The 24542-nt window shown below is 38.6% G+C and overlaps 1 protein-coding gene across 4 annotated transcripts; it reads left to right on the top strand.

The window, feature by feature from the left end:
* The first annotated feature begins 55 nt into the window (after positions 1-55).
* On the top strand, positions 56-23912 carry TRAK2 (trafficking kinesin protein 2). 4 transcript variants are annotated; one of them, XM_077181261.1, is made up of 18 exons: positions 56-189; positions 5933-6054; positions 6142-6250; positions 7253-7447; positions 11000-11053; positions 11823-11893; positions 12562-12678; positions 13784-13993; positions 14383-14461; positions 15071-15201; positions 15406-15480; positions 16101-16238; positions 17006-17085; positions 17939-18142; positions 18257-18555; positions 18826-19110; positions 19336-19435; positions 19982-23912. In XM_077181261.1, exons 3-18 carry the CDS (start codon positions 6214-6216, stop codon positions 20658-20660), a joined length of 2754 nt encoding a protein of 917 aa, XP_077037376.1. In that variant the 5' UTR covers positions 56-189; positions 5933-6054; positions 6142-6213; the 3' UTR covers positions 20661-23912. The 4 variants fall into 4 exon arrangements, with proteins under 4 accessions (XP_077037376.1, XP_077037374.1, XP_054492392.2 ...); XM_077181259.1 differs by having other exon boundaries at positions 5933-6250; XM_077181260.1 differs by lacking the exon at positions 56-189 and adding an exon at positions 235-341 and having other exon boundaries at positions 5933-6250.
* Positions 23913-24542: the final 630 nt, after the last annotated feature.

The raw sequence follows: 24542 nt of genomic DNA, 5'->3' as shown, positions 1-24542 counted from the left end.
GCGGCGGGGGCCCCCCGCACCACGCGGCCCGGCGCATTGTGGGGCTCGTCACTGGCAGCGGCCCGTCGGGGGCTGTAGTTCTGGGCGGGAGCCGAGCGGAAGCTATCGGGGCCCTTCCTCAGTCGCCGCTGTTGCATGCAGGGCTGCGGCGGGAAGGAGTGGTACCGGAGGGAGCGCAGCTTGGGCTGGGTAAGCGAGCACTCGGCGCCGGGCCGGCGCTGCTCTGCCGCCTCACGGGCAAGCGGCGCGCTCCGTGCCTCACACCCCTGCAGGGTTAACCCTTCCTCCTGTCGCCCCTGGGGTCGTTCCCTGGCGGGCCGCGGCACCATCCGGGCTGGAAGGTACGGCGGGCCGCGCCGGGCGTGCGGCGGCTTTCTGAGGCTGGCTGGGGTCGGAGCGCGGGGCCCGAGCATGAGGCGGTGTCCGGGGCTGGCCCCGCGGTCCCGGGGGCAGAAGGAATTCCGGCGCCTGTCCGGGTTGGCGACTGACAGGACTCTTTTGGCGGTGGTGATGCTTTAATGTAGCGTAGCGCTGTGTTGTGCTCCGTCTGCTCAGTGTAAGCGGGGCGGCGGTGCCCGCGGGCGGTGCCGGGGTGACCTTCAGCGGCCCGGGGTGCCCTCACCGAGCGGGCTCCCTGCAGGGTCGTGTCACCGCAACACGAGACAGCCCTCGGTGACATCTTAGTTGTTGTCTTGCTTGTGTATGGAAGGCTATGGAAGGAAATTTTGACTGCTAGCAACTTCTTAATCACATTGTTACATTTTTATCAGCTGATTAAACTGGAATACCAATGTCTGTCAGTAAGTGTCGTTTACTCTGTCGTCCGTGCTAGTGGTGAAATGTATGTGGAGTGGCGTGCTCGTGTTTTTATCTTCAATGCAATCTTCAGCTGTTGCATAGGTGCCTATCTCTTGGTTATGTTTCACAGTTCCTGTTGACTGATTATGACAGTCTGATGCAGATATTTGATACACTAATAAATTAAGGCAACATTAGAAAGCAACAGTGGATTTTAGGTTTGTTTTTGGATACTTGTGTTCTTTCAAAAGATGTAGCTCTTTGTTAAAATAGGCAGAACTTATTTAATTACATTGCTGACACTGGAGCGAAATTAAAAAAACCATATTTTCCAATACCTGAAATTTTTCCACTCTAATGGCAGTGTGGTTATTAGAGCGGTATCTGTTTATTGAATTTCTGTTATGAGTATCTGAAAATGTAGTTTGAAGAGCATTGGAAAACCACAGACTTTCCTGAAGGTGGTTTGCCTCTAATAGCGGGCTTTTGGAATTAATACTGTGTAGTAGAAGTGCTGTCTTTCAGCAATGATAACTGTGATTTGTTGATTAGTTTTCCAAGAAGACACAAATAGAGCATTTTCACAGATATGGCTACAAAAAAGAAGGCATCATTTTTTTTTGTTTGATTGCTAGTGATATTCTGGTGACTGAGTCATATAGAGGAGTTTGATTAGTTCTAATACAGAATTATGACTTAAAATGCTGAGCACTGGCTGGGGTGTATGTCAAGGAACTGAAACTACTTTTTTGGGTGATCAGCCATGGATCAACTTGGTGATTTCAGTTAAATTTTATTCAAATTCCCTTCAAGTATACTTTATACAAAATAAGCTTGAGTTTTAAAAGAAGCTGATTACAACCTTTATAATGAAAATTAGCAGATAACTTAGCAGAATGAGACATTAGCAGAATGCCTTAAGAGCATTTATTGTATTTTATAGTCTAACAAACAAATAGGCAATTCATGATAGTTCTTGATTCCTTTGAGATCATAACATAACTACGCATATACATCATTTCTTCTGAAAGAAGAAAATTTGTGAGAAAAGATGCATACACATAGTAATGTTTTGATTGTGTATTTACATAAAAATTAGGAATTAATAAAACCTAGTGTGTGTTTTTAATACTCATAGTTTCAGACTAAGGGAGACTTCAATTAGGCATTTGCTGTTTTTACATTGTACTAAGGGTGTTATAGACAACCTCCAAATGGGTAGGACTTAAATCCTAGCTATCAAGCTGTGCTATTCAACAGCATTCATGTATACATGTACATAAAGCATATATACATGTATTTAACAGGTAGTGTTGCCACTTCAGAGAACATAAGCTGTTACAAATGACAGACAAAGAGAATAAGTGAGCCTGGTTTGGTGTAACTGTAGATAAAACAGGATGAGGGAATGCTGTGGCCGGCTTCATGATCCCCATGTGATTCATGATTCTCCCGGAGGTGTTCTCCAGCTTCCCCTCTGAAGCCTTTCCCTCATCCCAGAAGAAAAACAATCCAGAAGATGGGGGCGGGGTTATTTTGTTTGTTTTCTTAATTTCTTCTTATACCATTTTTAATGATTGAAAGTCTGTTGCAGGGTTGTTTATGATTGTTGCAGTTGGTTTTAGGATTATGTTGGCATACTCTTTTAAATTATTTTTTCTTTACATGAGAGAAACACAAGCACTAAATAGCTTTCTGTAGGGATAGTATTGGCTGAAAATAGCAGGTGTTAGGCACACAGCAAATGTTAATTGTGATAGGCAATGTTTGTGTTCACATAGATTTGTTTTTCAGTTGATAATCCTTTGTCCTTCATCTCCTGCTGGATGGTATTGAAGAATTTGGCCTCTGCTTCTGAGCACTGGTCCCAGGAATGTTTTGGCAGCAATTCAGTGTGGTCATGTTTGCTATAAGAATAGAACTGTTTCATTAACCTTGAGATGCAAAATATGTTGATTGCTATTAGCTGGCTTGACAGCATTCCAATTTTAGCAATGGAAAAAGTACTGTGTTAATGACTTGATACAATTTTTTAAATTGCATACTTACATGGCACTAAAATTTGGCATCTGAGAAAAGTATGCTCATTTATTTGGCTTGCTTTTGGAAAATGAATGTTGTCCTCTCTCTTAATCATTAGTTAGGATCTTCTTTGTTGTTAGACCCTTCTTTGTTAAAATTTTGTGTTACTTGTGGCCTAATGTCTTGCATCCTGGAATTGTACAGAGGAGCAGACCTAGTTTAGTCTTTCCGAGTACTTGTGAGGAGTCAGCTGCTCTCAACAAATGAAAAAGAGCAGGAATAACAGTTTATTTATGTTGAAGTTTGGATATTGTCAATATAGGTGCCAATATTTTGCATATGTTTTTAGCAAAGGAATAACACATACAATTGTCTGTGGTTTCCAGTTGTAAGGCGAGTCCCTCACCTTTCTCATAATTCAGATTTGAATTAGAGTTTCTCTAGTGGTAGAAGTAGAATGTCTTCAGAATTATATTCTATCTTGAGGTGCCCCAACTCTTTCTGCATCCATCTGAAATTGCTCAAAGTGATACTTTTACAAAGACAAGAACAATTTTCAATGCTTTATAACTATATTATCTTTTTCTAAGACTTTAGTCCATATTGCTTGTTCAAGTTAACCTTCACTGGAGTCTTCTGACTCACTGAAGGAAAAATTTATAAAATCTCTTTAGAGCAACTTGGGCCGATTCAGAAGGTGCAGGAATAGTTTTGACTTCTACAAGAAGTGTGCTATATGTACTCCAGGTTTTGCTCACTGTTTGGAGCCAAATGATAGCTGAAATGCCAGACACATATTGGGAAGTAAAATTTAATCTAGAGAGTACAGAAGCACTAAGATTGGGATAGGTGTGTATGTAAAATGTTGTCTGATATTTTCATCTCTCATGAACCCTCCTTGAAGAAAGCCTTCTGAGAGCACCACCCCTGCATATGGGTTATTCTCCAGTATCTGAATTTGCCTTGTTTTTCCTGTTTTCAGTTAACCTATTAGTAAAAGATGTGAACATCAATGGGAAATTGGCCTTTGAGGGAGTAGGGGAACAAAACTGATAAGATGTAGATCAGTGTAGAATGAATATAGTAAACTGACAGTGGAAATAATCTTTATAAATAAAGATTTAAATCAATATCTGAGAAAGTTTTCTAGCTTCTCTTTTGGACATGTCTTTCTGCATGATTTAACCATTTTAATTTCTGGTCCATCTTTTTATAACATGGTCATATATTTTAAAGTCACATTATAAATTTTATGGGGTTTATTTAAATGTATTTAATCATAGTTTTGACTTGCAGGAGGAATCTGCAGTTAGGAAATAGTTTTATAGCTGCAGTGTAGAAGGGTCAAGGAGTCACTTTCAGAGTGGAACTGCCCAGTGCTTGAATTTCTACAGAAGTTGCCCCATGGTACAGGAAACTAAAGCTATGAGAAGCACTGGAAATGCAAGCATTAACTTTTATGGTGTTTGCTTATGTAGTAAACTTCTCAAAGGTTTTACAAATGAGTTTGCCCTTTCAATTCAATAGCTTGGTGTTGGCCTGATGCTCTAGAAAACATTTAGCCAAATCACCTTTTTTTCACCCCCCCTCTCTTTGGCTGAACTGAGATTGACCTGCTACAAATAGTGCTTCTGCTTTGCACTGAGAAGAGAGATTAAAACCAATCTTGAGAAGTAGCAGTATTCATTTTTACATTATTAAAACTCAAAGGAAAAAGATTGAGTTAGAGTTGTGAAGAAACTGTCCTATGCTGCTGAACTTTGTCTAGTTGTATAGTGACTCTTCTTATTACAAAATAAAGTCATTTGCATGTGTGGATCTACAGCAGTCTTCTTAAATGGCTTTTATTATGCTGTATTAAGTTGCTTTAGACAAGGGGAAATGTATAGTTTATGCTTTTCAGCAATCCATTTAAAAAACAGCCTCTAGAATTTTTTTTTAAAGTGCTAGAAACATCTACACATTCAGATAGAAAATGTTTCTGAAATCTCAAGTGTTTCTTTTTTATTAAGTGTTTAATATGCATAATAATTACAACTGATAAGCAGGCTACCTACATAAAGAAATGAATGACAAAACAAGAAGATACTGCACACAAGTATCAGTTGACCTTAATGGAAGAAAGTTCTTTTTTGATCTCCTGCCAAAGTCTACAACCAGATGAACTGGCAGGCTCCAGGCTTGCTTTAAAAAGCTCCTGCACTGTCCATTTTAATCTTGTCAAATAAGAGGTTGCTGCAGACAGCAAAACAAACCTCTGATTGTTGTTCTTGATGATTGGAGATCTTGGGGAAGCTGTTAAGAGCAAATTTTAAATTAATGAAGGCTTTTAAGAGAATTTTATGTTAACTGAATGCCAAAGGAGGGAAAAGGACACTTGTTTTCTCTTCAGTTTTATATCTGTCATCTAGAACTACTGTTTTATGTGGAAGGTGATTCATCAGTCTTGGCAAAGCAAAGGTATCTTTTAACTTCATTAAACTCTTTTGATAGCTCATCTGAATCAGTTACAGTAGTTTCATTTCTGGTTTACCTGAGTCCCTGCTGAAGAGAAAACACAAATTTTATCACAATTCACAAAGTAAATTTCTGATAGGTCCAATTTTTAATTAACAGACTCCTAAAGGAAAAGAGACCCAAGCAAATGGTTGTGTAAAACTTATATTTTTTTAACAATAGAAATGTTAAGGATGATGTTTTTAAAATCCTGCCTTTAGAATCCATCACTTTAAATAAATGTAGTGGCCTGAAGAAAATCTCTGTTTACTTGGAGCTGCTGTCTGTTAGCATAAAAAGGAAATGCCTCATTTCAGTGAATGACCTGAATACACTAAATATTATATGAAAGAAGGTGAATAGTACAGACAAAGAGATATCTGACCAAGTCCATGTTTAAGGTGAGATGTCTGCAGGGAGAAAACATATTTTAATGGTACCTTTTACATGTACTGTGTAACTGGAAAAAAAATGCATCTTTGGCTTTTTTTTAATAATTAATTATAGTACAGAGGGGAAATTCAGACTGAAAAAGACAAAGTCACACCAATTTACCTGTCTCCCTTAAATGAGTGAAATCTGTTAAACCTTGGCATTCTCTTTGTTTTATATTTAGGTGATGGGTGAGCTGAGAAGCTGGTGAAGCTCACATGAAACACTTCTACTGATCAGTAGCCCAGATGAAATAGGCATGTCCTAAGATGGCAGTAGATCTGGAGTTTGAACCAGCCTGAAGAAGTGAGTTGATGCCAGATTTGTGAGTCTCTGTGGCTGGATGGCTCTCACTTACTCTGTCTCTAAACCAAAGGCATCTTTTTACCAAAGCAATAAAGGAATGGTGCACAGCTTGATTACAGAATGCTCTTTGCAAGGAAGTGAACTGTGAAGGAAGGACTCATGAGTTTTGATCCCAGGGGCTTGGACAGCATCCCTGGTAAGTTGAAGAATTACTATTACAAATCTTGAATGTGTCTAACATGTCATAAAGCACCGATGTGAAGACAACCTTATGTTTCACATTCTTTGTACTGCTTATGTGATATTGCAGAGCAACAAAAACAGTGACATTTACTCACTTGTAAAGTCACTGTGCACTGTAAAATACTGTTCGTAAAATTCTTACTGTCAAGAGTCAACACTGGTGTTTTTCCATTGGAAGGTACTGCAGATAGTATTCATCCTGAGTGGCAATCTTGCAAAGATAATCATTGCATACCACTGATATTTTACCAATTTAGTATTAATGTGGGGTTTTTTGCAATAATTGTGATGAGATTAAGGTACACGCGCAACATAGATTGTGTGTACCTTAATCTCGTCACAATTTACTGTGTGACAATCCAGGTACCATACACTTGGATTGCAGGGGGTTTGGTATAATGTTTCTCAGAGTGGGATTCCAAAAGGATGATAATGAAATTTTATACTTGTTCCCTGATTTCAAAGCAGTATTCAATTGATTTTTCTTACTTTTAAGATTGTTTACATCTACGTTCATTATCAAACCAATGCATAAAACAGAAGAACAAGAAAAATGTGAATTTCATTCAGAAAAGGGAAGTGTAACAACTATGAAAAGTCAATGAGACTTTAGCTGGTAAAATGTAGATTTGTGTTTTAGCTCAATGAAGAGGCAAAGATAGAAGTTCAAACTTATTGCATACATTATATTCAGGAAGTTGGAGGGACACAGTATACCATCTTTTCAGGAAGTTTTGGGATCAGCTGGGGGTGAGGAACTTACAAGTATTGCAGTATAAATCAAGCATTGATTCAGCAAGTATTCTGGTATTTTGTCTGGTAGAGAATAATTATTACCAAATCTACCAAAGATTTATGAAGCATTTTATAGTACATAAACTGCACAGTACTGTGGCAACACTATTAAATTTTCCATCTATTTAACAATGCACTTTACTGACATTTACTCTTTCAGATGGGTGCTCCAGTGAGGACCTTCCTGAGGTGGAGCTGGTGGGCATGCTGGAAGAGCAGCTGCCAGATTACAAGTTACGGGTGGACTCTCTGTACCTGTATGAGAATGCAGACTGGATGCAGCCCGTGGCTGCCCACGGCCGGCTGCCAGAGGTGGCTTCTCCAGCTCGTGAGGAGGACTCCTTCCGTTACATGAGTGAGTCAGGAGTTACTGCCCCAAATACTGCAGATAAACATCTCCATACACATTTAGTGTTAGTATTAGGAAATGGTCAAATCTGGAAAAGGCTGATTTCAGGGGACGTGCTTGTGGTTCACACTGCAATTCTAATGGCTGACTTAGGATGTTTAATGACTGCCTGATCATCAGATTACACACTGAAGTAAGAATGGGATCATGTGATAGTGAAAAAGAGGCAGGAACCTAGAACTGTGCTAGAAGAGATGTATACCTCATACAAGAGGTACAAGTGTGAAGCAGTTCTGTTTTCAGGAATGTTGATGGTGCTGTTATTGATTTGGTGATGTTTTATGTCAGTAATGTTTGTGAAGTGCTGTTGGTGGTTTCTTCTGGAGATAGAAAAGGAATAAATGGCAGATAGGTGGGTACTAGATCAATGCTGATCACTGCCTTCCAGTTCTGAAAATACTAAGTAACTTACTCCTAAATCTATCAAGTGATAAAGAGGAAAATGGACAGCTTCAGTCACATGAAAAAACCTGTAATATGTTAAAATCAAATGAATAGAAAGTTGCCAAAATAATTGAACACTTAATTGCCTGTAATTTCTAACTGTTTTCTTGTGAAGAGAATGCATTGTAATCTCTTCAGAGAAATGGGGAAGTCCTGTTTCCTCCATATATTGGAACTACTGGAACAAACCACAGAGAAGAGTGAATTTGTTATTTATGTACAATCTGTAATGATTACTTCTTCCTTGTACACACCACCTCTAAAAGGGAGTTTTTTTGTCATTGTTCTGTGTAGTTTAAACTTCCCAAGGGTGGTTAGCAAAGGAATAACAAAGATTAGAATATCACCTCCCAAGAATGCAGTACTCAACAATTTAGAGTGACCTTGTTATGAGTTGAACTTGAAGGCTTTGAACTCCTAACTGTGGAAAGTTATTGGAAAGTCTCTTCATGTTTATTGCTCAGACTGTTTCTGATATTTATATTGCAAGCATAAATGATTTTATAGTCGAGTGCATGCTTTTGTAGTTCACTGGAAGCAGTCATGTGGTTGGAGGGGTGTGCACTTGTCTGTCAGTGTTAATTATAAGGAGGTGGGATCAGAGTCTATCCATGCCTGACATGAAACGTGGCTCTGCTGGACCTTTCGGCTCAGTGCCTCACCTGCGTGACGAAGCGCAGGGCTCCAAAGGACCTTCAGTCAGGGTGAGCTTGCATTTTCAGCCTGCAGGAAAGGGAGGGGTTTTATCAACAAAGCTTTCATGAAACCTGTTGTGTATTATTTGGCTGTGAAGGCACTGCAGAAAGGGCTGTATTCCTAGTTCTCCCAGAGGGAAGTTCTTTTCAAATAGAGAAGGTGTCCTCTGAAAACAAAAAACTGCTTGTAGGAGTTTTTTGAGTATTTTTAAATGTTTTTTTGTAACAATGACTGAAATTTAATTAAAAGATAGCTGTTAAGCATAACGTATAAAACTAATTCTTGTATCATTTAAGACCACTTTTGTAACTACTGAGTCTTGTAAACTCAAGATAAATATGGTTTATGTTTCACCTAGAAATTGTCCAGACACTTGAAATCATGGTAGCTTTTTTGAGACTAGTAACCTACAGGGACATACTGGGAGAGTCCCAGACAAATACAGATATAAATCAAATTCTAGCTATAATTATTGTTGAATAACTTGTTAGGTGAAATTTTAATCTTTCTTTGTTGCCCGGAATTGGGAATAAATGTGACATGAAGCATGACATGGGGTTTTAGCTGTGTATCTTCCTCCCCCTATATATATGTATGGAAACATTTTTATAACTTTTTCCAAGAGAGAATGCTAAATATATGGTTTGAGTGAATTTCTAGTTGAGAAAAAAGCCCCAAAAGAACACAGTAGTTACTGCACTTGAGCTCCTCCTCTTTTTATGGCTGCTGCTGCCTATAAGAAGGTCTGTCAGCTGGGTTCACATTGGCAGTGTTTTCAGTGAGGTGGAAGAATATCTTCTGCTTCAACTGTGCTAGCATAAGAAATCCTGAATTACGAGAGGTCTCTCTTTAAAACTACTTTGTATGTGTGAATAAAGGGTCATGGCACAACATAACAAGAATTTTAACCAAAATGAAGAGTTAATTGCAACTTTCACTTGGCAAGGTAAGTATTGCACATGCGTGTCTTCTCAAGAGAGAATTTTAATAAACTGTGTATAGTTTTGTTCCTGTACGGGGAGAAAACACAGGAATTTGTATAGAGCTAAGTTTTAAAGCTCTTGGTTCTGTGATTTTAGTTATCGGATATTTGCTCTTGATTTTCGGAACTTACCTACCTGAGTAACCTTGGGATTAGTACGGAATTAGTGTAAATTTTTATTAGAGGGACTGGATAGAAACTTACAACTTGAAATCACCTGCTAAGAACAGTTACCACAGGAGAGCTGGCTATAATATTCTGCATGTAATGGCTGTAACTTAGTTATGTATGTGCAGTTAATTTTCCAAATACTAATAAGCTAGATGAGTTTGGAGTCCCCCTTTCAGCAGCCAGTATCACCAACCAAGTAGTACAGTAAAATTGTCTTCCAAAGGCATTTTATACTACTGATAGATACATGGTTAAAATTTAGTAGGGTTTCTATTTTTTCCCTGCTAAGAAATACAATTAGTAAGTGACAGTTCTGTAAGTTCAAGGCTCCTGCATGCTTAAACAGCATGTGTTGGGTTTTTATGCTTACTGATCTACTTGATGAAAAGCATTTGGTTTGTTACTTTGATATATTTTACTTTTAAGCTTTTAGAGAAACAGTAAAACTTTTCCCTTCTGTGTTGTTCTTCCTGTTCTCCTGTCTTTCAAAATTACAAAAAAGTTCCTTTTGTTACTTAAATGCAACTTGGATTTGATCTTAGTATAGGTGTAGTGTTATGCTTTAAAAGGTTAATTGTGGGCATTATGTATGTAAAGGGCATAGACAGCTTATATAACATATATAAATAAAGTTAGTGTGCACTTTAGCTTGGCACTTTACTATCTCATAACTGGGTCTGCAGTCCTCAACAGAACAAAGAAAAGAACTGGTAATCGATACCACTGTGTATTCAGGGTAAGAATGAGGTTTAAACAAGGTGAAAGAGTGAAGGAAATTGAGATCAAATCTATAGTAATCTCATTTTGCAGTTCAGTGATGATGGAATTAATTATGAAAAAGGTTAACTTAAACAGTCAGTTGAAGCTGCTACTTCTGTAATTCTTAAATTTATATTGCTGCCTTCTTCACTTTAATGATCCTGACTTCATAAAGCAAAAATAGCAAATTGCTGTTTATCTTAGCACAAACATTCATCACCTGATAGAGAGATGTATAATTCTGCTTTTTAAGAATATTACATTTAAATGGTTCCCTAAATGGCCTTAGAAAGTGTTAATAGTGCAAAAACTATGTTTGCACATGCATTTATTTTTTGATTGTGGTAGATGCATGGCACAAAATTACCTATTTCCTTACATTTTAATTCTTTCTCTTCTTTGTTCTCTTTTTTCCCCTCTATATCTTTCATTATCTGTCACTCTAGCTCTTATTGAACTTCCTTCCTCCTCCTTGGATGGATCTCACAAATTTGCACAAGGTAATTAAGATGCCTTTGTTACTACCATCTTTTTATCAGGACATGAACTAAAGCAGACCAATGCTTTGCAGTTCCAGCACTGTGTTTTGTTCAGAGGTGTCACAAATTTTTCACGCTTTGCTTATTCCTCACTCAGTCTTGTTTTTCCAATCTACTGTTTCTCAGTTTTTTAATAGTTTTGCAAACTCTTCGAACATTGGAGTTACTTGATTACTAAGATAGCATTTACTGCTACATGAAAACCCCAGACATACATGATCTCATTTCTTCTTAATTGTTTCCAAGATGGTCAAGCCCTTAATAAATGCATTTTCATTACTTGTCTCAGGGGTCTCTGTACTTCCTGTGTACAGCTGTCACACAGCCTAGTGGGAATTTTGCTTCAGGGTTAAAGTATGTGTTTAACTATATTTGGATATTCTCCAGTATACTCCTCCTTCTCTCCCCAGCAGGCTGGAGGATTCATTTGCTTAGCTGTATTCAAAAAGTTGCTCTTAGGAGTTTTTCTAAATTTGAAAGATATGTGAGCACCTCAAGTCTTAGCTAACATTGCTGAAAGGTGCAAATGTTCAATACCTCATTTATCAGTCTCCCAAACGAATATTGTTTCACATTTCTGAAATTGAAGATGCATTTTCATAGCCTCTGCTAGCTTCATCAGCCAAGTACTGTATTTGTATATAACAACACCCTCTGAGTTCAGCTTTCCCCCTTCCCACAATCTCCTTATCTTTCCTTCAGTAAAATAAGCATGTTTGTCTCTCTTCAGTGCGTGGCACAGATAATGTGGAGCAGAAAGACTACGGTGAAGCTGACATGGTCAAACGTCTGTTAGCTGAGGTATGCTTGTCTCTGCTGTATTAATACAGTAAAGGGAGCGTGTTTAAGGGAGGGTTTTATTCAGCTGCTGACCATTTTGATTCAGTTATTTCAAGAGCTGCTTATCAAACACATGGGTAATGAGAAGCCACCCATTTGCTTGCACAACCTCAGAAACAAAATGTAACAGAACTATGGGCACCCATGAAGCTAGTGAGTATAAGAAAGAAACGGCTTTCTTCTGATTTCCTGGTGCTCCTCTGCTTCCACCCTTTCACCACTTTTTAGGCTGAGCAGTCTGTTCTGAGAAAGTGTCACTGGGAAGGCCACAGGCCTAAGTGTGATTTTTGTGTTTGTGTGTGTGTATGTGTGTGTGATGCAACAGAACCCACATAATCTTTGTACTCAGCACAAAACCCAAAACTGTCCCCGGGTTTGGTGCTTTCCCCTTCTGTTACTGCAAATGGCTGTGGAAGAGAATATGCTGTATCAAAAAATACAGTTATGGGTGTGTTCTGGATCCAAGTGATGAAGCGTTAATAATTTTCTAACAGTGTTGATCCATTTGAGAGTGAAGGGGGATCTCAGAGTGCTGATGCACTGAGCAAAATCTAGGACAATCTAAAGCTACTCTGAATTTAAACCTTACATGATCAAAAGGAAACATTTTTTTCTCATTTTGAGAGCAGAAGGATCGGGACCTGGAACTGGCAGCACGAATTGGACAAGCCCTCCTTAAGCGCAACCATCTGTTGATGGAGCAGAATGAAGCACTGGAAGAACAGTTAGGACAAACTCTAGACAGAGTAAGTAGTTGCTTTTCTTTCTTTTTTTCCTTTATTTAGGTTTTTTTTCCATTTTTTATCTCATTTTTTCCCATTTATGATGGTGGTAAGAGGATTAAGAGAAATATATAATTTTGGGGTGATTTGTGCTCTTGGACTACAGAAGTGTGCTTAGATGTCATTCTCCTAATCATTGTTGAATCACTTTTTGTAGTCCAGGAATTGAATATGAAGACAACATATTGTAATTACTGAGAAATTATGAGAATGTTAGATATCATTAGGGTATATCAGACCATTAAACTAAAAATAGACTAATATAAGTCAAAATAAGAGATTGATATCTGACATGAGCTGCTACATAACTTCACAGGTGAGGAAATAGACAGAAAGTGAGCTGGTTAATGGGGTGCTTACACTAAGAGTAAACAAATGAATAAATGAAATGTAATGAAAAGTGAATTCTGATCAAGATCTTCACTCCATCTCTTCCTGTAAGCACAAATTCTCGATCTAACCTTTTCTTTGTTTTTTTTTTTTCTTAAAAAATATGTAGTGTAATCTACAGTGAAATGGGTTTAGCTGCTTGTATAAAACAGTATGCTGGTGACAATGATGTACTCATAATCAGCTGTAGGACTGCATAAACTTAGGTATTCATATAAAAATGTAGATATGCAAAATAAATTTTATCTAAATGAGATCTATCTCTTCTTTTGTTTTTAATTGTCCTATGGGTCATTTAATGTGCAGAACTGGAAGGTACCACTCTGTACATGTAAATAGTTGTCTCTCAATCCTTTTCTCCAGGAACTCAACAATTCAGAGTAATGGTCATAATCAAAATGATAGCTAGCATGTTAAAATGAGATAATGTATGAGACAGCTGGAAAATGATTTTGCAGTAAACTATTTAAAAAGTAGGTTCTGTTGTTCATTTTTGTGGTGTCTTGAATTTTCTGTCTCCCTTGCTGTGGTAAAATTACGATTTTGCGAAGTTCCTGTGAACAAATGGAGGTGTGAGCTCTTCCAGAGCGGTGATGTTCCAGAGGCTGCATAAATAACACAGTATGATATTGTGTATGTAAAGTGTATTTCACGTGGTGGTGATCTTCACTTGTCCTAGGTTAACCAGCTGCAGCATGAGCTGGCAAAGAAGGATGACCTGCTGCGAATCGTTTCCATCGCTTCTGAGGAGAGCGAGACGGATTCCAGCTGTTCCACACCACTGCGTTTCAACGAGTCTTTCACTGTGTGCCATGACCCGCTGCAGCTGGATGTCCTGCAGGATAAACTGAGGGAGCTGGAGGAGGAGAACCTGGCTCTGCGATCCAAGGTATGTCCGACTGACAGCACGTGCTGTATGTGCTGAGTGTGAAACAAATAATCAGGGTGTTCAAAATCCAGCAGCAGGGTTTCTCTTGAAGCACAGGGCTATTTTGTGTCACTGTATGCAAATCATTCCTGAGCACTTTCCCAAATTTTGTCTTTTTGCAACAATTTTTTTTATTAGAGACAAGACATCAGGCTTTGTTCATGTGTCTGTCTGTCTTTCACATAAAACATCTGTAAAATTCTGGGAAACAGGTTATGGTGGAAAACACAGTTGCGTAGAGTTTTTAAGGAGAGGGGAGACTCTTCAGTTGCGAGAATTTTAGATGTAAAAATTGATAACATTATAGATAAACTGAAATTGTTATTGATAAATGAATAATTTTCTCAAAGGCTTGCCATCTGAAGTCAGAAACCATTACATATGAAGAGAAGGAGCAGCAGCTGGTCAATGACTGTGTCAAAGAACTCCGTGAGTATCCAGGCTGCATTTTGCAATGGCAGGATGGTAGGTGAAATACCTGGTGCCTACACCTTCTTAGTTAATCCTGAATCCAAAAATGGGCTTCAGTAATTTATGCCAATCATTGAAGTCTTACCCTTTGCCCAAGTGCAAGGTTGTTTCTGTATTTCATCAAGTTTCACTCTGGCATTCAAATTCAGCTCTGTGTGTTGTGTTTAGAAAGGAAAAATGAATATAAAAGGTGATGTCCATAACTTTCTAAACTGAAGCCTACAGACACTAGAAAATCAACAATATTGTTTTATTGTGGTCATTTCACATACTGATCATGTGTATTTCAGATTCTGCATGCTTAGTTCTTAATGTGTTATACCTGCATTTGAAATCAACTTTTTTTCCTCCTTCTCCCCACTGTTAGTCTTTTCCTTATGGATGTTCTAAGTACCTACTTTTCTGTGTTATGAATTGATTTCCTAAGAGAATTGGTGGTTTTGCAGATTGTTGTTGTCTTTCACTCATCCTTTCTGGGATTTAGGTTTGGCTTGGGGTTGTTTTTGTTTGGTCGGGTTTTTTTTTGGTGGGAGAAGGTCTTGACTAAGTTCCTTTTGTGTTTTGTAGGGCAAACGAATGCTCAGATTTCCAGGATAACAGAGGAGTTGTCAGAGAAGAGTGAGGAGGTGATTCGCTACCAGGAAGAGATCTCATCCCTTTTGTCCCAGATTGTTGATCTTCAGCATAAACTCAAAGAAGTAAGGGAATGCTGATAAAGTGTCCGTGTGTGCACAGGTCTCTGTGCAGCATGTGTGTGCCAGTGCTCACAGCAGGCAAAAATTGACTTGGCAAGCCACGGGGTTGCACTGCAAGAGAGTGGCTGTTCCAGGAAAGTCTGGCAGAGGATCAGTCTCTTGGGGAAATCAGCTGAGAAAATGATGAGCACCTTTTTGTGCTTTCAGAATGTAATTGAGAAGGAAGAGCTGAAACTTCATTTACAAGCCTCCAAAGATGCTCAGAGACAACTGACAGCAGAGGTACTTAAGACTTCTATAAACATACATTTAGATAAATGTTTGGCATAGAATACATGAGAAAGAAAGCAGAGAGACAGTGGGAACTACTGCTTTTTAATTATGTAGGATTTTAATCTTTCATTCTGTTAAGTCATATGATTGAAGGGAAAGAATACTTATGTTACTTAACCCTACACAAATATTTTTGCAGTTCACAGGAGTATAAAAGGCAAGGAGCGTGTTTCAAATAGGGAGGTCTTACTATTCTTAGTTATGAGAAAAAGAGTGCTTTAGTGTGAATATTACTGATTGTATCAACAGTACTGTGGCTCATTAGATTTTAAGGCAGTTCTCTTTTTTTTGCTTCTTTTGCATTAGTAGTTAGTGTATTTGCATTTTTTCAATGTAATTTCCTTTGAATTTCATCATATTTTTCCTCTTTTGAGTCTTTGTGCTTTGTCACTAAAACTGCTACGGGTGCTGGTGCTGAGTGTTGTCCATTCTAGTTGTGGGCATGTGCCCCGCAGCTGAAAGAATCTCACAGTGTCCAATCAGCCATTCTAGGTTACTGTAGGAGTTCATTCAGTTTCACTTTGTCTTCTCTCTGAAGAGATCATGTGATGGGCTCTCTTCTCTTGCAGCTCCATGAGTTTCAGGACCGGAATGCAGAGTGTCTGGGCATGTTGCACGAGTCCCAGGAGGAAGTGAAGTTGCTGCGCAGCAGAGCTAGCTCTGTCGCTTGTCTGTGCCACTCGCAGTCCCGTGGAGCATTTCCTGTGGTAACCAACACCTCTAGCGTGGCACACACCGCTGTGGCACTGAGCAGCTCTAGGAGCACAGCAGCACCACTGCTCTAGGAGCAGTTCCTGCAAAGGAACTACTCCAGCCAGAACTACTTTGTAGTAGCAAAGGAGCTGATCTGTTGGTTTTTCAATTCTTCAGTGTGTACACTTGTGAGAAATTGAGGAAATTAGTTGGGAAACTAACTGTTCACTTGACATACTGTGACACTGCAATTATTTTTCCTTTTTATATGCCATTTCTGTTTAATAAGGGAATTGGCATGTTCTATAGCTTATGCTCAATTGTGCCAGTGTCTTGTTTGATGTGGGTGTGAATTTTATAACTCAGCAGTGTTTCTTAAAGAAACAGAGCATGTCACATACTCAAAATATCTGGGAATTCTTCAGGTTTTGGTTGGTTGCTCTGGTGTACAGAATCACTCATGTACACTTGTAAGAAGTGCTCTTAAAATTTGTAGCTTAACTAAAGCAACCAACATACAGAGTACATAAAGAAACACAAAGAAAAAGCAGTTGTTGCTAATGAAAACTGAACCCATCCTGGTTACACATGGGTGTAGTTATGGAAAACTGTCCCACATGCCCTTTTTTCAGAGGCAGAAGGGTTTGTCCAAAGCATACTGATACTGGGCAAACAAATGCTGATCATTAAAAGTAATTTTTACAGATATTTTCTACTGAAATTGTCAGAAGGAAGACTTGAATCTAATTTGTCAACTCTTACGGTTTCTGTTTTTCTCTAGGATTCCCTTGCAGCAGAAATTGAAGGGACAATGAGGAAGGAATTGAGTCAGTCTGATGAATCTGTTCTCTCCAAACAAAAGTATGTTTTCAGATCTCCATGTGCTATTTTGATATTTATCCATAGACTTGTATTAATTAAGGTGAAACTGATTTCTGGGACTTCATAAATGCATCTATTCCCTCTATAATGTTTTCATTGTAAATAAAAAAAGGTTTGTAGTATTTGGTAGTCTTTTCAATTTTGAAACCTGCTATTCTTATTTGATTCTATGAAGAATCAAGTAATAAAAAAATTATATAAAAAGAAGAAATTATAAATTATAATGAATTAAATTATAAATTATAGAAAACTAAATATAACTATAAATAATAGAAATTATAAATTATAAAATTATATAATAAAAATTATATAATAATAATGAGAATCAAAATAACATCCTTGCTAAAAGGATGTTGTTTCATTCATTGTTTGAGGCTTTTTGATCCAAATTCTCTGATGCACAGTACTAGTTTTACCCCTTTTAATGCTTATAGAAAAATTGCTGGACAATTGACATTATAGCTGAAAGATACATAAGAGTTTTCAAAACCCTAAAGACTGTTCTTGGATCTCATAATTCTGAGTAAGGAGTAATAAACTGGATATGTGTTTCTGAAAGCATATACAAATTAAAGAAATAAAATATATACTTTTGAATAGGCTAAAGCCGTTATCAGTAGAGGTTTAGGTCTTTCAGGTAAAGAAGTGGTAATTCTGATGCTTAATAGAGTAGATCTCTTGAAGACATGAGTGTTTTAGAAAATCATGTTTTTCTAAACATCTTTTTAGTGGGGTCTCCACAAACTTTTCAAACTTTGGGTTTCAGACATTTTTCTTTATTATATCTTTTTTACTTCTGAAAACCATGTTAGCTTGTTTGTCTTTTCCACAGGGATCAACAGAAGCGAGTGTTTGACACTGTCAAGGTTGCTAATATCATCCGTGGCCGCTCCCCGTCCTTTCCTGCCCCGTTGCCAATCCCTGGATCAAATCGCTCGAGTGCTGTTATGACAGCAAAGCCCTTCCAGTCTGGCGTGCACCACTTGGAGAGCCACGCACGGATGGTCCCAGGCAGCAGCTCTGAGAAGAATTTAAAGTAGGAAGCACAGCCTGTTACCTTCTTCTGAAAAGAACTGGACTTCTGCTGTGTAATAGAGAAATAGTTCATTTCATGTGTTTAATATCTGTTATTATTTGATGTTTCTCACAGAGATGCTCACAGTCCTGGCCAGCCGGGAACCCCTGGAGACAATGACCTGGTCACAGCTCTGCACAGGCTGTCCCTGCGTCGTCAGAACTACCTGTGTGAGAAGCAGTTCTTCGAGGAGGAGTGGGACCGAAAAATGCATTTGCTGGCTGAGCAGAAGGAAGAGGCTAGTGGCTGTAGTACACCAACAGAAAGCTCCTTTTCCCCAAGTACAAACTCAGAATTCACAGATCTCTCCGCCAGCTCTAGTAATCTCCGTGTTCTCCTACCGGAGAAGTTACAAATTGTCAAACCCATTGAAGGTGAGAGGATGATCTTCCTTCTCTCATTATCAGAAAAGGATTTTATATTTACCAGCTAAATCATGGTGTGTATAGCTAGGTGTGATGTGCAGTAACAGGAAGCAGTAGTATTTGGTGGGCTCCAAGCTGGTGTTAGGCTGCTTCTTCACTGGACGGCATTGCCCACAGTGTAGGCACCAGCCAGCTGCACTTGGTTTTATAATGCATTCTTGTAACTTGATACAGTAGTAGGTAATGGCTCTCTGAATCTCTTCTCTTTTGTCACACCAGGATCTCAGACCCTTTTTCATTGGCAGCAGCTTGCTCGACCCAACCTTGGCACCATTCTTGACCCAAGACCAGGTGTTGTTACTAAAGGCTTTACCCCTCTGTCTGATGATACTACATCTGTGCACCACATCTCTGACCTGGAGGAAGATGATGAGGAAGAGGGTGAAGGAGGTATAACATTTCAAGCACAACAGTCCTTCCCAGAGGAAAAGAAATGTGCATTGGCAAAGCCAGTGGCAGGGATTTTCCTGCCACCTATTACTTCAGCAGCAGTACCACTCACTGGTAAGAAGCATGGTTAGTGTTTCTTCCTGAGTCTATTTAGCAGTGTCCTTTTCTCTATGGAAAGTATTAGCCTGTGTGGTAATGCTGTCTTTGCTGTTCTTGTTCTTTACTTCAAAAAAGAGGACTCAAAAAATTAACAGTGATAATAACATTGTCTTAAACTTTGATTCATTCTTGTATGTCTTTATTTTTACCCTTAACGGATGTAAATTCTTCACATTGCAGCCTCAAATCCAGGGAAGTGTCTATCTTCAACAAATTCCACATTTACCTTCACTACCTGTAGGATCCTTCACCCATCTGATGTCACTCAAGTTACTCCCAGGTATGAGGACTGCTAACATCCTGAATGCTGCAGTATGGGATTAAACAGTTACTTTCTGGCTTTTGATACATGGACCAGTTTTAAAAATACTAAGGCAGTTAGGCAACATATAGGATGTTACTAATAAAAATGGTTGTAATTATGAAGGAAAACTTGGAATTCTCTGGAGTGAGAGTTAAAACAAGGTAACTTTAGGTAAATTTTAACTCTTAAGTAGCAGTTGCCTTGTATCATACAGCTGACGGGGGGAAAAAAAGATTCCATGATGATTTATTTTCTGATTCTATTTTTTTTTATTAATGGGACAAGTATGTTAATATTTTAGCTAATAGAATATAGGTGATCACAGAAGGTAAATTCATTGGTAGAACAGAAAAACATTTGCAGAACAATAATTATGAGTACTGAAGCTGTCACAGCTGATAGCAATAGTTAAGGTTTTTCTTGAGTCTTCTGTATACTAAAAGGCAAATGAAGAACAGGTATAAAAATTATAAAAATGTCTAATGTGTGTATATTCTCTGTTTAATTTTTATTTTCTTTCAGCTCCATGGGTGCTTCATTTTCACTGGGGAATACTGGCAGCAGTACTGGAAACCCAGCAGTGAGCACTCCAGCCATTCCTTACAGACTAAGTATTGGAGAATTTCTCACCAACAGAAGAGACTCAACTACTACTTTCAGCAGCACAAGCAGCCTGGCTAAACTTTTGCAAGAACGAGGCATCTCTGCCAAGGTTTACGACAGCCCCATGTTAGAAAAACCGCCTTTGCTGCAACCCTCCCGAACTCTTCCCATTCCTTCTACTCCACCAAATTCTCCTTCACGTTCGCCTTGTCCTTCCCCACCTCTGTTTGAGCCTCGAGTCCATCACTCAGAGAATTTCCTGGCTTCTCGGCCAGCAGAAACATTTTTGCAGGAAATGTATGGCCTAAAGCCCGCCCGGAACGTCCCGGACGTAGGCCAGCTGAAGATGAGCCTCGTGGACAGACTGAAGAGGCTGGGCATTGCCAGGGTGATCAAGCCCCCTGAAACACAGCACCATGGCAAGAATCAGGGGCCAGAGGCTGGCTTGCAGAGGCAGGACTCAGCTGGGTTTTTAAATGCAGGTGGCAACTTAATGGCAGGACTGAGAAGAAACCAGAGTCTTCCAGCCATGATTGGAGCACTGGGAGCTCCTGTTTGCACACAGTCATCAAAAATGGATATACTAAAGGAAGACTAACTGGCCTGAAAGGTGTTTGACTTAGAGCACAGTAAATAATTTGAGGGATGAACATCCAGTACAGGCATTGTTAGGTGTGTTACAGAAGTGTTGGAGAAGGCATGTGCATGTTAAAATGTGGGAGAGACAAGCATTGGGACCAAGGAGCAAAGGAACATTGCTTGGGTTTGAGGAAGAAGGTTTTTGTGGGAGATAGAAAGGTAAAACCAAAGCTTTATTTCAAGACCCCCTTCAGCATCTTGTCTTAACTTAGTCAGAAGTGAAGACTATTGTAGACATTTTCAGTGTTTTAACCCTTTAACCTGTACGTGTAGGCATTTTATTTTTTTCCATCATACACCCATAGTATTTACTAGTTGTTTGCAGTCAGACTACATAATTTAAATATAATATTAAAATAACAATCAGTCTGACCAGCATTAGCAGCCCAAGTTCCTCTCAGTAGCAAAAAAATATGAAAACTTTGATTTTTTTTTTTCATTATTTTATTTTCCATTTCAGAAACTGCTCTTTTGAACTCCTCCTCACTTTGAGAAGCAGGGGAGAGAATCTTTAGCTCTGTGTAAGAAAGAAATACTTCCGTTTACAAACACAGGATTTATATTTTGAAAGAGTGCAATTGTGTTAGGTAGGTATTAACAGAAGTTAATTTCTTTCCAGAGTTTGTGAGCAAAGCACACAGAGAAATGTGCAATGAATAAGAATTAAGAAGCAGAAAAGTGTGTACATCCAGCTAAGAAATCTTTCCAAAGTGTAGTGTGCATCTATTTAAATGAGGATAGTTTTGTGCACACACACACACACACACACAAATATCTCAGGCACATTTCAGCATTGAAAAAGGAAATATTACCCTAGGTGCTTGATTCAGGGTTTCTTTTTAAAAACTTAAATGGAGAGCATTTACTTCAAGGAAATTGTTGGAAGTTTAGCAAACTGCCTCTTGTCTTGCCAAGTACACATTCTGTATATTTGAGAGTTCTCAGTAAACTTTATGCCTTTCATTCAATTATTTCTCATTTCAAGCAGGATTTTGTTTAAAAGATTTCATTAAGAGCAAAATTTGCCAGTCTCTATATAGAAACAGGAGGAAAAAAGCTAGTGTTCTTTGTAGCATTTTAATGAATATTGAAATCCAGTGATCAGTGAGGGAGTGTGGTTCTGAACATAGCTGGAGCAGACTTTCCAACTCAAAAAAGAACTTCATTTCAGAAATCTGATTTCTGGGTGTTAATTATAAAAATCTTACTGCCCATGCTGCTTTTTTGATTCCTTCCTGTCCAAGGTTCATAAGTGAACAATCTACAACAGATGTTTTGTGTAGCTTTAGAAAAAGTTGTCTTTGCTAGTGACCTGAATAGAAACAGCTTCTTAGTCATCATATAAATTTTCACTGTACCTATCAACATTATAAAATGATTTGTTTCCTTAGAATTAGATTAAGCAGTTAAGTTTACCTTGCCTGTTACCATAGCTGGCAGCTGTCTGGGGGTGTGGTGTGAAGCATCAGTGCAATCACACCGATTTGCATTTGCCTTTAGGCACAGTCTCCATAATCAGCACCCTCTTTGCTGCAGGGGTGAATGGAGTAGGGCAGGAAAAGAAAGCTTCTTAACCTTGTTTATAGGAAATTTGTAACGTGGCCTTTCTGATTTTACAGTTCTTTAGATCTTGTGATGATTTTTGATATTTTTGTTTTGTAAAAGGAAAAGGAGTAACCACTTCAAACTTGCACAGGGATTCTTAGCAGAAGCTTGTCTGTCAGCAGCGCACAGAAATATTCTGGAACTCCTGGAGTTGCCTTTTGCTCTCTAAGCAAAATCTTAAACTTACAAAAGGTGAATTTTATTTAAAAGACTATATACGGGTTAATTTTGTTTTTTAAGTGAAAAATATTTAATTTTTTCATGTAAGTATTTATGTTGTACATACTTAGCTGCGCATGGTGTCTTGCCTAGCTACATAAGATTAGAGTGAAAGGAGGGAGTGCCATGTTGGTCTCCAGTGGCCTGGGACGGGTATGTCTGCAGTGTATCTCTAATTTCCAGGGAAACGAGTTAGCAAAAGCTTAGACAGTTTGGTACCAACAGAGAAGTGTGTAGCATGTCAAAAGTCCGTCCATTTTATGTGTTTATTGTAGGAATACCTGAGTTACAGATAAATTTTTGAAGGTACTACACTGTGTTTCTAACCGCTTCATAAGATAACTCCAGCACTGGATCGGCAGAGTAGCAAATCAGCTGAGGCAGAATTCCTTTGGCAGACCATGGTTCAGGTAAAACTAATCTACAAGCATATAAATGAAATACATGTGTCTCCTGGGGATGCTTCCCTATTCCATAGCCCAGCAATACAAACTGGCTCAGTTCAAACAATGCTGTGGATGTTGAGAGGTCAGTTTGTTCTGTAGCTGAGGTGTATCATCAGATACTTTACATAAGGCAAAAAGAAAATGGAAGAATCTCTATACCATGGTGTTTGTGTATGTTTACCCAATGGGTTGATGCTGTGGTGCAGTGTTGTTCAAATTCTGTCATGCATTTATGCCTTTGGATCGTCATGCACAGTTTGGATATACATGCCTGGCTTGCAGTAACAGGGAAAATTGATACTTCTTCCAAATTTACCATTTTGTGCCAAAACCTAGAAGATAAACTTTTTTTAAACAACATGTGTTTCTGAAAACATTTTAGAAGTTACCATGATTCTAGGAATGATTTGGCTTTCATTGTCTCCTATAAGAGGGGTGAGAGGTTGACATGGCTAACATCCTGCACCAGATCTTTTGTTTGAGTAGAGGTAGACCTAGAAGGAATTGAGAATTACATTTTGGCAGGGTTCTGTTATCTTGCAGGTTTGAGTCAAACACAGATGCTAGAAAGGACTTACCATGCTTGTGCAAGTTACAAGAAACAGAAGGGAATTCTTGTATTTACCTTATTCCAATTGTCTTAAAGCACAAACTTAAACCTTTCTAGTTTCACTGTTAGTTTTTAATAAACTCAGTGATACCTGCATGCTCAAAATACCTGTGATCAAAGTTAAACATCTACTGCAGTTGAATAGCAACAGAGAGGGAAGGAAAATAATTGCATTTGGGCTTCATTTGGCTGTTACACAAGGGGATTACACACAGTGTTTGAAGAGTGGGATTTTCATGGTATTTTTTCCATCTGCTTTTTGCACTTACTGTTGTTTCATAGTGGAATGTAAATTTGATAATAAACATGTATAACATGCCATTTTTCAGTATATTGCTGATCTTCTGTGGTTTGTTCCAGATGTCATCTTCTCTAGTACAGTGGTCTATAACAAACCCAAAATCGGGCCTTTTTTGTGGCTAAAATTTATAGTGATTATTATACTGTACACAAGCTTAGTGAAGTGAGTTGATATCTACAGAAAAGGTGGCTTTAGAAGCCAATAAATTGATATAGACAGTATTTAAGTGTTGATATAGACAGTATTTAAGTGTCGAGCCTCACTTTAAATTAATCTGTTCATATTTTCTGGTACCTTGGGGGGTTTTGTGCATGGGTCGTGCTTTGGGTTTTTTCCTCCCCTCTTTTAGAGCAGCTAGTGTGTTCCTCTAGCATTACAGTGTTAGCACTGCATTATTGACTAACACCACCACAGTTGTTTTTTCATCTCAGTAGCTGATGTTAAGTGAGCCCTATAGATTTGTGACAGATGGGAATAGACATTGAAGCAGTTTTGTGCATGCTTCTAAAATGTTTAAGGAGCTGGGTACTTACCTAGTGACTTTTTCTGTGCTTAGAACTAAGACTTAAAGGTAAGTGAACATAGGGTAACTGGACCTCTTCAACCATGAAGCTGTACCAGAGCAACTGATTTTCGCTGTTGAGACTACTCTACATAGAG

This window comes from Agelaius phoeniceus, chromosome 7 (genome assembly GCF_051311805.1).
Source record: "Agelaius phoeniceus isolate bAgePho1 chromosome 7, bAgePho1.hap1, whole genome shotgun sequence".
Lineage (NCBI taxonomy): Eukaryota > Metazoa > Chordata > Aves > Passeriformes > Icteridae > Agelaius > Agelaius phoeniceus.
This window is presented reverse-complemented; position numbering and strand designations above follow the sequence as displayed.

Excerpts from the sequence above, each read along its gene's own strand:
- TRAK2 (XM_077181261.1), top strand. The coding sequence starts at position 6,214 with ATGAGTTTTGATCCCAGGGGCTTGGACAGCATCCCTG. Across the intron at positions 6,251-7,252 it reads GGGCTTGGACAGCATCCCTG|ATGGGTGCTCCAGTGAGGAC; the intron begins GTAAGTTGAAGA and ends TTACTCTTTCAG. Across the intron at positions 19,111-19,335 it reads AGCAGCAGTACCACTCACTG|CCTCAAATCCAGGGAAGTGT; the intron begins GTAAGAAGCATG and ends TTCACATTGCAG.